The sequence below is a fragment of the Lithobates pipiens genome, unplaced genomic scaffold, assembly GCF_037356315.1.
Source record: "Lithobates pipiens isolate NorthernLeopardFrog02 unplaced genomic scaffold, aLitPip1_a1.2 Scaffold_22, whole genome shotgun sequence".
Taxonomy (NCBI): domain Eukaryota; kingdom Metazoa; phylum Chordata; class Amphibia; order Anura; family Ranidae; genus Lithobates; species Lithobates pipiens.
Window position 1 is genome coordinate 102,638,325 of NW_027507784.1, and position 12,094 is coordinate 102,650,418.

A 12,094-nucleotide genomic window follows, 5' to 3' on the forward strand; every position below is an offset into this window, starting at 1 on the left:
AGCCCAAATTCTCCTCTTCACGGGTCCCTCTTCTGCACTGTCCCCTCTCTCTTAACTGACTTTGATTGGCAGCAGCGGGAGCCAATGATGCCACCGCTGTGTCTCAGCCAATCAGGAAGAGAGTTCTGGACAGCCAAGGAACTCTTGGATATCGCTGGAGGAAGATGGGGTTCAGATAAGTATTAGGGGGTGCTGGAGGGTGGCTGCTGCATACAGAAGGTTTTTTTTATTATCTTAATGCATTAAGATAAAAAACCTTCTGACTTTACAACCACTTTATACTCATGGCCCAAACCCTATGTAGACATGTACAATGAGATGTAAATCTGTGTTTTATTTAAATCAGATTGTCATTTAAATGGAAGGTACCTATTTTTAGCGCCGATTTACTGTAGTTTTTACAACGCTTTTAGCCCCTGCTAGCGGCCGAAAAAGGGTTAAAACTGCCCACAAAACACTGCTGCTTGAAATCAATCGGTAGGGGGCGCTTTAAGAGCGGTGTATTCACCGCTCCTACAGCACTGCAAAGAAGCTGCTTGCAGGACTTTTTTTGACATCCTGCCAGTGCAGCGCCCCAGTGTGAAAGCACTCAGGCTTTCACACTGGGATTGCAGCTGAGGCTTTTTTCAGGCGCCTTACAGTCGCTATTTTTAGTGCCAAAGTGCCTTAAAAATGCCTCCAGTGTTAAATGGGGTCTTAGTGCAATTAAAAAAAGTATCACGGACAGTACTCCATTTTCTCTGTCACGATTGCACTAAACCCCTTTCACACTGGGGCGTTTTTCTCAGGCGTTTTTCAGGCGCATTGGCGTTAAAAAAAGCGCATGTAAAGCGCTTGAAAGAAGCCTCATCTGCAATCCCAGTGTGAAAGCCCAAGTGCTTTAAGAGCCCTTTCACAATGTCAGCGCCCGAAAAACGCTCGTAACGCGCCTCTTAAACTAGCAGCGCTTTACCAGGGTTTATTGGGTGCTATTGGGCCGCTTTTAACCCCTGCTAGTGGCCAAATAAAGGGTTAAAAGCGCCCACAAAGCGCTGATGCCAAAAGCGCTTTTCAGGAGTTTTGCAGACACTTCTCATTGATTTCAGTGGGAAGGATCGCTTTAGGAGTGGTGTATTCACCGCTCCAAAAGCGCTGCAAAGAAGCTGCTTGCAGGACTTTTTTTGACGCCCTGCCAGCGCACCGCCTCAGTGTGAAAACACTCGGGCTTTTACATTGGGATTGCAGTTGCGGCTTCTTTCAAGCGCTTTTCAATGCGCTTTTTTTTAATGCTAAAGCGCCTGAAAAATGTCCCAGTGTGAAAGGGGTCTAATATGGCTACAATCACCTCAAGTAGGCTATCCTGTGAAAGATAAAGGGAGGTCAGATTACACACACAGCTGAAAGATTCAGAAATGAGATGTCCTCTTGCAGTATAGGTGACCTTATCTTAAAAAATAAGTCTACCTTTGGGAACATGTTACATGTTCCACCCATTTGTAGGGTGGAACATGCAACATGTTCCCACTGCAGCAGCCAATACCTGCAGTCACTTTTTGAAAACAGCACGGCTGCATGGGGCTCTGCCTACAAGGCCACGTAATTCATTCACAGAGTTCTGTGTATGAGTGAACTACAAGTACCGACATCCTTTGTGGCTGTCGGCTTGTAGTTCTTAATAAACTGCTATGGTGCTGTTGAGCATTGTGGTAGTTCATTGAGTCTTTATTTGTGTCTGTATGATGGACAGGTAGACGGCTCACACTGAGAGTTTGCAGGAGACCTGCATGGCATCAGTGATCTAATGATCGCTGGTGCAATGATTTCCAGGCTCCTAAAAATAAAAAATTTAAATGCACATATTTTTACCTGCAAAAAAAGGGCATTTATTCATTTTTACTTTTTTTTAAAGTGAACTTATCCTTTAATGACTTGGTTTGTGAAAAAGCTTGCCTTCTTTATTAGGAAGTACAATTTTGTGTGCTGAGCCTCATGGATGCTCTCTATATTAAATGCTTAATTAAGATCATTAAAAGATGAGATAGAATATTGCTTTTGTTTTAAACTCTATATCAGTAATGTCAGCTTACTCTTAATAAATGTAGACAGCTACGTTTTATAGCCTAAAATAATACTATTTTGTGTCAAAACAAAAAAGACAAAATGAGTGCTCAATCAACTTTACCCAATTAGGAAGGTACACGGTTGGAGGGGCAATTAACTATATACAAATTGCAGAAAATATCCTCTTCACTCAACCTTGTTATTCAGCAAAGAAACTTAATTAAACCCTATGTTGGTCTACAGCTGTCTTGAGCAGGTTCTTTCATGACATATGGGATAAGCTTAAATCTAAGCTCTGGGCAAAAAAACTAAATCCATTCAAATACTGGATATAAATATACTTTGTGTGCACCAAATGCCTTTTCAGTTACAGTTATTACCTTGTAAAAGTAGTAGTGATATCACCCGAGTGCTGCACATAGCTTGTGCCCGGAGCTGTGGGAGGGACTCAGAAGGGCAGGTTAAGCCGGTGTTAATGAGTACAGTAAAGGAGACTTTTTTGTTATACTGTTCCAACAGTTCTGAAATGGTTCCAAGCAGATCTCTTTACAGATCTAATTGGTATCTGCTTATATGAGTCCATTTAAGCTCAGTTAAAATTCCTAAGCCCTGATGAAAAGGGAGTCTGTTTGGCCCTGAAACGTGTTTTTTTAATTAAAAACCTTGGGTTCTTAGGCATTTGTTGCTGTAATTGGACTGTGTGTGCCTAGATTATCAATTCTGGGTTTACCCCTCGCTTTTAAGGGGTGTGCCTGTTTTGTGAAGTGCTGCCAAACTGGAGCCAGTGTTGCCAGTGATAATTTTAGTGACCCATTGGTTATCTGTACCCAGCACCCCATTTTTACTTTTGTTTTTGTATTCAGGCAAGTGCAGCACTTGTGGCTGCTCGAATACCTGAACACTATCTGCATCTAATAAGATGCGGTCACTAGCCCATATTTTTCCACCCAGCTCAGTCGATTTCTAAATCAACTTTTGGTAAGCCAAGTAGTCCACCCACGACTTGAGTGTCTGCTAAATCAGCAGGAATCCCCAAAAATACGAGCCCTCTATGGCAAGCTTTAGGAAGTCACATCACAGACTTCAGGATGTACACTCCTAGTGAGCCTGTGAATTATTCTCTGGGTTCTTGGTGCTTCGGATTACCCAAACTGAGATCAAAGAAACAGATATTTAAGCAGATAGACATCGTGCTAACAACCTCCATTTTCATAATCTTATCTCCACTTTCCTGGTATAGCAGTTGCACAGGGTGTCAAACTTTGGCTGTACGATGCAATAGGTACCAGTGTTTGTGCCCTATGCGGCCCATAATCTAACACACCTAGTCAGACACACATGTGGAAGCATATGTGTGGTGAAAATGTGTGGTTGCAAGGTGGGGAATGTCTCAGTCATAAATGATTGGCCCAGTACATTGACAGCTTCCTAGTGAGCTTGCTCATGCTAGGATACAAACCTGCCCATGCCTCTTCCTCAGCATGAAGTCTGTGTGACCACAGTTGTGATGAGGGGTATTGTTGTTATTCAGAGGCTGGTCAGCAGCTTCTTTTATGACACACCCTGGTTGAGAAAGACTGCTATAGAGTCACACATGTGGGCGTATACACAGTGATAAAGGACAGCTAAATCCCTGCCTCTCCTCCTCCATGTTCACTAACTAGCTGAACACAATGGAGATGGGATATTACATCTTGATTGATAGAGGCTTCACCTCCCTCTTATTCAAAGACACAGGCTGGAGGGGTGTGATACAGCCTGCGACTGGCAGAAATCTGCCCACACCATGTTATTGCCAAAAATGTTAAAGATTGCATTTCAGCTATATATTTGTATGACAATTTGAAGCAAAGATGGATAGAAGCTCCTCCTGCCACTGTTTCCCTACAGACAGGCTGGGAAAGAGCAGGGTCATGTGACAGCTGTATATTGATTAGGATAAAAGATACATTTAACCCCTTGATCGCCCCCTAGTGTTAACTCCTTCCCTGCCAGTGTTATTTATACAGTAATAAGTGCATTTTTATAGCACTGATCACTGTATAAATGTCATTGCTCTCCAAAAAAGTGTCAAAAGTGTTTTGATCTGTCGCAGTCCTGCTAAAAAATCGCTGATCACTGCCATTACTAGTAAAAATAATAATAATAAAAATGCCATAAAACTATCCCCTATTTTGTAGACGCTATAACTTTTGCGCAAACCAATCAATATACACTTATTGCGATTATTATTATTTTTACCAAAAATATGTAGAAGAATACATATTGGCCTAAACTGATGAAGAAATTCGTTTTTTTACATTTTATGGGGGGGTAGTTATTATAGCGAAAGGTAAAACTCATTGTTGGTATTTTTTCAAAATTGTCTGTCTTTTTTTGTTTATAGCGCAAAAAATAAAAACCGCAGAGGTGATCAAATACCACCAAAAGAAAGCTCCTTTTGTGGGGAAAAAAAAAAGACATCAATTTTATTTGGGTACAATGTCGCACGACCACGCAATTGTCAGTTAAATAGACGAAGTGCCGTATTGCAAAAAATGGCCTGTGGTTAAAATATTTACAGTGCCATCATCCATATACAGAACGAGAATGGATAATGTAAATTAAATAGTGTATGTCTAGTATCACTTTAACGATCCCTCCACATACACATAGGCTTTCAAATTCACTGTTGTTTTTTTAACATATCATTTGTCATGTTTATGGTAAAGACACCTGTCTTAGTACTTCCATATGATCTGAATGTAAAATGTTTATCATTAAAGTAGAACTATGGGCAAAACTTTTTTTTTTTTTTGGATAGAATAAGAGAGGGTTATAACCAGTGTAAGGTTTATTTTTGTCATCTGTCCCATTGGGGAGATTTACCTTCACTTCCTGTCCCATAGCCAAACAGGAAGTGACAGGAAATCCTTGCTAATTAAGGCAATCTCTTGGGGACAAATAGAGAGGGGGAATCTCTGTAATGGGGCATAGACAGCAATAGAAACTGACAGTTGTTCTAATCCATCCCCACTCTGTCCAAAACTTGAAAAAAACGTTTTGCCTTTAGTTATACTTTAACTATTTAAAAAAAAACAGCTTGCTTAAAGCTTTCCTCAAGTTCATACCAGCCTAAACATGCTATCAGACAGAAATCCCAGAATTGTCAGACTACCAGTCTGGGCCTGCGTTTGTTGGTGTGAGCTCTTCAGGCTCCATTGTCAGTGTTGTTTATACTGAACATTCTGTATCTAAAGAAATTACCCCAATTCATTACTGTTATATGTTTATTGAATAATATTTCTTGAACACCTAGTAGCATATTTATAATGTGGTGAATGATCAGTTTGCTGCTTTTCGCCAACCAGAAATGCTGCTACATATCCAAAGTATGTTCACCACACTTGCTGAATACAGCTAAATCCCTAATCCTGGGACTATGGAAATCATAATATCCGCCAACCATTCCAGTCTGGTTTTCCTGGATGAACTTATAACGTGCCCCCATCCTCTTTAGCTTCTCAAAACCTGACTAATCTTCAAACACTGTTTGGCAATATACAACATATACATGACAATACTCTTTGGTTTACAGCCAATAAATCAGGAGACTGACACTTTTCCCTCATTAAAACATGTTTGGGTCAAGTTGGTACCCCACCCTGCCGGAGCCTCCACCATAACCCCTTTTCCCACCCAGACCGCCTCCTCGGCCCTTTCCACCCTTCCTTCTACTCTTCCAAAACAACATACCCTTAACACCCCATAAAGCCACCTACACTACCAGAAATCCCTGCTAGCTCCTTCCCCTTCATCTTCTTTTGCACCCTATCCTGTAGTCTACCCCATCCCTCCAGGTCACACTCTCCTACCTGAATAAATACCCAGACTCACCATAGAAAACCTATTATATCCAGCTTATCCCGCACCTGTCCAGTAGACTGGCCTCTTATGGGAATCTGGGATGTGGAGCTTATTGTGCCCTGCTCTCTCTCTCCCTCTAATAAAGTCTAATTCAGACTGTTTATGATACCTCTGGGATGAAAAAATGATTTTGTCTATTCTGCTAAACACATATATTTTTTGTTATTATCTTTTCTGAACTTAGCAACTTAATCTGAATCTTGCTAAAAACACTTTTCAATAAAAAATATCTTAAGAAACAAATATGGTTACCATAAAGCATAATCGCCCAAATAAGACATATTTACTGACATTCACTTAAGATCTGGATTGCTCAGTCTTTAATATAAATTCCATTCCTTCAGAACGTTTACCTTATTTATACAATATATGGCCAAAATACCGAACCAAGTTGTTAAGCTCAGGTATTTCCAGTGAAGGGTACTGTTAATGCTACAGCATACATTTAGACAGTTGTGCCAGCTTCATAAAGACTTGGTCTGGCGACTTTGTTGGAAGATCCCAAGTGGCTTGGAATGTCAATTGCAAGCCAGATCTTCTAGTCCAATACTTCACTGATGCTTTTTGCCTAAATGTGCTTAAAGCTTTACCAAAACAATGGAGGTTGTTAAAACTGGAAAGCTTGAGCCAGTTCCATATTAATGGTTATGATTTTGGAATGGGATGTCCAGCAAACTCGTATAGGTGTGATAGTCAGTAGAGATGAGCTCAAATGTCCTCTGAACTCATCTCTATCCAAACTTCCACTTAGCACTCTTTATAAGTCCAATCAGCAGTGGGCAGGGTCATTTCCCACTCTGCAGCAAACCCCTACATCACTACCCCTATGTAAACAAAGGGGTAGTGATGCTGGTGATGTTGGTGCCCTTATATGGACACATGCCCATATTTAGTCAATGTCATTGACTAAATAATTAAATGCCATTGACTAAATATAGGCATTTGTCCTTATAAGGGCTCTGACATCATTAGCATTCCAACAATTGCAGGGGGGATGCTGCGGGGATGGTATTGACATGGCCCACAGATGAGTGGACCTCAAAGGATCGCAAAGTAGAAGTTTAGAGTTGAGTTGAGTTTGGAGGACATCCAAGTTCATCTCCAATAGTCAGGTGTCCACAAATTTTTGGCCATATAGTGTACCATATTCAATATTAGATTTACTGTTTTTATTAAGTACCTGTTTTCATGTGGTGAGACATTGATATTTTCACCATTGGTTTCTAGAGAGAACAGCTACATTTGATTTAGTACCATTGCCTAAGGGTACATTTGCTGCACATGTGACACAATACAAATGAGGATTATAGTCCTAAAATCCTAATTTGCAAATGTTGTAAATTGCTGCCGGTAACCAGGGGCACTTACTGTTATACCTTCTGTGGGTAGCTGAGTAGCTAGGGCAGCTGCTGGGTAACATTTCCCTTTCAATACATATTTTTATGAATATGGTCCCTTAAGTTATTCCTGGTCAGGTCATATCAGCATGTGGCCAGTTATAACCAATTAATACAAAGAATTTTTTCTGTAACGGATATAACACAATAGTACAATCCATTACAGGCGCTAAATGTAGTAAGCCTTGTGTCTTTCTGTTGCATTGTGTTAGCTCTATATATAGAAGGCTATTGAGAAATAAAAGATGCTATTTTCTTGTTTCCAAATTAAAATAGTCTCTCTTAATCTTAGGACTGCAAATGGAAAATGTACATTGAGTTAGATGGAGATGAAATTGCTATAACGTACATAAAGGACGTGACATTCAGCAGACGTCAGGCAGAGTCTGAGGTGCTGAGGATGACTAAAGTAAGTAATGTTAAAAGCCAGCACATTATCCCCACTGAGCTTATAACACATTTTCTGTAATCCCATTTTCTATTCTTTTTTTTTTAACACAATACACTTAGCGTATTGTACAGTATAACAATATGTTAAAATTCTAATTATTTTAATCTTTGAAAAAAGCATGAAAATGTCATAACTAAAAATGACTGGAGCCTCTGTGTGCTGTAAAAACTCTCACACCTTGTTTCATTTGCATAGCTACAGTATGTCCCTGCTGTATAGGCTGTATTACAGGACTGAATTGATAGAATTGTATACATATTAAAGAGGGAAATATATTTCCAATGAGCACACATCATTAATCATTAGTTTGTTGACTGACCTTAAAAAAAAAAATGTAATGCATCTTTCCCATTTTTCAATTCTTGCTGTACCATATTTTAATTATTATTTCAGTCTTTCTGTGACATATTGTGATGATAGCTGCCTAGCTTCAACTATTTCTTGGAGTAGGCAGCCACTGCTTTTTTTGTATAGACAGCTGGAGTTCACACAGCAGTTTTGCAGTTCTAGGATAAAAGCAGCATAGGCAGCTTCTTGCAGACAAAAAAAAAGCAAAGTACAAAATAAATTCTTGCCTGTGGGGCACTTACACAGCATTTAAAGTCAAAACTCAGGCGAGCCATTAAATTCAAGTATTTTGTGCCTTGTTTTCTCCCCCTTTCCCCAGATAGTAAAGGTTAAATGCTTGTTTAGTCTGGATGGGAGAGTAAAGGAATACTAACTTTATTCAGAGCTTATATTTATTGGCCTACCAGTGTTTAGCTTGAAGTCCCTGACTGTCCAGCTTTTTTCACCTACAAGGCTGCCTGGTCTCTACGTAACGCCTTCTTTCTCCCTCCTGGTCTCTCCCTCAAGTGTTGAGAGTTCCTTTGTGCACACAGCTACTTGTATAAAAAAAATAATAACCACAGCAGTGGGATAATGGGACCATAGCTAGACCAGCTTCTTTCATAATTGAGTATGCTTTTATAGTACTTCTTGGCCTCTTAACAATTGCAAAGTCTCAGCCAAGTAGAGAGGATATTGATTCCATCCAGTCCCCACAACTTGGTCCACTTGCCTCAAGAAAGAGGAATAGTGAGTGCTACGCAAGTCATATTAATCTCTTCCTGCCGAGAAACTACATATTGATGGTCAACCCATTAGCAGCACATTCATTTCAGTGTGGCTTCAAATGATGAGACTGCCAACAAGTGGGCAAATCATTACCCATAGTCTAATGCAGGGGTCTCCAAACTATGGCTCTCCAGTTGTTTAGAACTACAATTCTCATCATGTCTAGTCATGTCTGTGAATGTCAGAGTTTTACAATGCCTCATGGGAAGTGTAGTTCTGCAATAGCTGGAGGGCCATAGTTTGGAGATCCTTGGTCCAATGGCCCGTACACCAGACAAAAAATACCGCTTTCGAATCGATGGTACAATAATCGGATCATTAGTACAGAGCTACAGAGCTTTCGACAGTTCATCTGATATTATCCAATCTGACAAGCATGAAAAAATGTTCTCCTATGATACCAGATTGTACGATTTTCATTTACAGTACAGTTGTCATCCATAAATACAATACAAATACACTACAACACACTACATCACTTCTGATTTTTTATTCTGGCATACAAGAATTTTTGTAACTTTAGTAACCTATCCATTTTCAATGTGAGACTAGCATGCAAAAAAAATTTTTACGTGTGTAATGGGCCATTAGACACAATCTTTGTAATCAACAACTAGGCAGGTAGCAGAGACTTTATATATATATTGATTTTAAAATGGCTACACCCATGTAAGTAATTATAAACAGAAATTAGGTTTTCAAATATATTTAGACATACCGATATGAATATTTACACCAACCGGATGGTAAAAAAAAGTTTATAGTGTCACTTTTAGTTACATAATTAAAATACATTTTACCTATGTGCTGGCTATAATCTTTATTTTCTTTACACCTCATTTGTTTTCTTCCCTGCAGCCGCCATTTGTAATGGAGAAATGGATTGTTGGGATAGCTGAAGATGAGTCAGTGGAGTGCACTGTGACCTATGAGGTATTTGTCTAGTATATACCATAAAGATACTGGGCTTGGGAACTGAGAACTGAGATGTGAAGTGCATACATTGGGGCTGAACTGAGATGGGAAGTGCATGCAATGGGGCTAAACTGAGATGTGAAGTGCATGCATTGGGGCTGAACTGAGATGTGAAGTGCATACATTGGGGCGGAACTGAGATGTGAAGTGCATACATTGGGGCTGAACTGAGATGGGAAGTGCATGAAATGGGGCTGAACTGAGATGTGAAGTGCATGCATTGGGGCTGAACTGAGATGTGAAGTGCATGCATTGGGGCTGAACTGAGATGTGAAGTGCATACATTGGGGCGGAACTGAGATGTGAAGTGCATACATTGGGGTGGAACTGAGATGTGAAGTGCATGCATTAGTACCTAACTGATATGTGAAGTGCATGCATTGGGACTGAACTCATATGTGAAGTGCATGCATTAGTACCTAACTGATATGTAAAGTGCATGCATTGGGGCTGAACTGATATGTGAAGTGCATGCATTGGTACCTAACTGAGATGTGAAGTGCATGCATTGGGGCTAAAATTAGATCTTATAGTGATTGTAAATGCTAAATTTAAAAACCCAAACAGGTTTATAATTACCTGCTTTGTGTAATGGAATTATGCAATTGTGCAGCACGGCTCTGAACCTTCTCTTCTCGGGTTCCCCCTGCCAGCCCATCTGGCTCCTCCTCTCTGGTGCTTCCTATAGGGGCACTTGTGCAGGCTCACTCCTGAGCCTCACTGTCTGCGTCTATAGACACAGACAACAAGGCTCACCCCTGCCCCAATGGCTTTCGCTACTTCAGCAAAGCCTGTGAGGCCAGGAAGTGAGGGGAGAGTGCTCCTGCAGACGGGCACAGCGATGGATTGAATGAGGGCTCAGGTAAATATAAGGAGGGGTGAGGGGGAATACTACTACCTAAACTTTTTTTTACCTTAATGCAAGGAATGCATTAACCCTTTGACACCGGCCGCATGCATATATATGGGCGCTCGGTGGGTGGACCTTAACGCTGAGTGTCCGCACATATGCAGCCCTGTTAAAACCACTTACCATGCTGAGAAGGTGTCTTCTGTTCGCTCCCAGCATGGTAGCTGACAGGTACCAGAAAGCTCCTGATGCATACTTGTGATTGGGAGCTTTTTCAGATCATGTGACCACTGTGATAGCCAATGACAGTGGTCACATGACCCAAATGCCTGCCTCCACCTCCTGGCTTTTAGGCTCTTAAAGGGCTGGGAGGTGGTCGGTGTGAAGAGGTTAAGATTAAAAAATGTTCAAGCTTTATAACCTCTTTAAGTGCATGCATTGTGGCTGATCTGAAGTCTGAAATGCATGCATTGGTGCTGAACTGAGATCTGAAATGTATGCTCTGGGGCTTAACTGAGATCTGAAATGCATGCACTGGGGCTTAAATGAGATCTGAAATGCATGCACTGGGGCTTAACTGAGATCTTAAATGCATGCATTGGGACTGATCTGAGGTCTGAAATGCATGTATTGGGGTGGATTTGAGGTCTGAAGTGCATGCTTTGGGGCCATTTTGAGATATGAAGTGCATACATTATAATTAATGAATTTAACTTGCCATTAGCAGTACAGGTATGAGTGCAAGAATTAAAAACAAATGAAGACTACAGTGTGCTCACTGGCATGCTGGTTGACTAATGTTTGTGAATATGACATATACTGTGGGGAAGGTTGCTGACACTAAACTATTAGAATAAGCTGGCCGTGTTATTTCTGTCCTGATAGAAACATATCTGCACAAATGAGCACCCTGCATACAGCTCATTATACCTGTGCCTTATTAGCAATGCCACCCAACAAGGGATAGCAGTCAGCAAGCCTTTAATGCTATGTAGGATATATAGGACTAGAAGTGAGAAGTTCCATCAGGTTTACTGCAATGTGCATTCTATCTAACCCACAGCGGGCAGAGGTATTAGCTGCACACATGTGGGGTGAGTGGGTTTGTTTCCTAAAGCCTGGGCTATGCAAGTTGATGTGATCTCCAAGGTCTTTCAGTCTTATTTATCATGCAGTAACCTATAAAGTTGTTAGTTATATAATGTCAGTTTTGTGCAGGATGTGCCTCGTGTATAATTGATGGTAATTCCCATCTGTAAAGGCTCCACTTTTTTGGTTTAAGTCCATGTTTTACAATTACTGCTGAGCATGTACAAACCAGAATGTGCTATTATAGACAACATGTTGTATTGTTTATAT

At 40.5% G+C, this 12,094-nt stretch overlaps 1 protein-coding gene across 3 annotated transcripts in view; it reads left to right on the forward strand.

The window, feature by feature from the left end:
• The window catches only part of MAP3K20 (mitogen-activated protein kinase kinase kinase 20), a 257,081-nt gene that overhangs the window by 237,526 nt on the left and 7,461 nt on the right, over window positions 1–12,094 (forward strand). For all 3 annotated transcript variants that reach the window (XM_077448019.1, XM_077448021.1, XM_077448020.1), the window contains 2 exons: window positions 7,636–7,752; window positions 9,769–9,843. In XM_077448019.1, coding sequence (XP_077304145.1) covers window positions 7,636–7,752; window positions 9,769–9,843 — 192 coding nt within the window. The remainder of the gene's footprint in view (window positions 1–7,635; window positions 7,753–9,768; window positions 9,844–12,094) is intronic.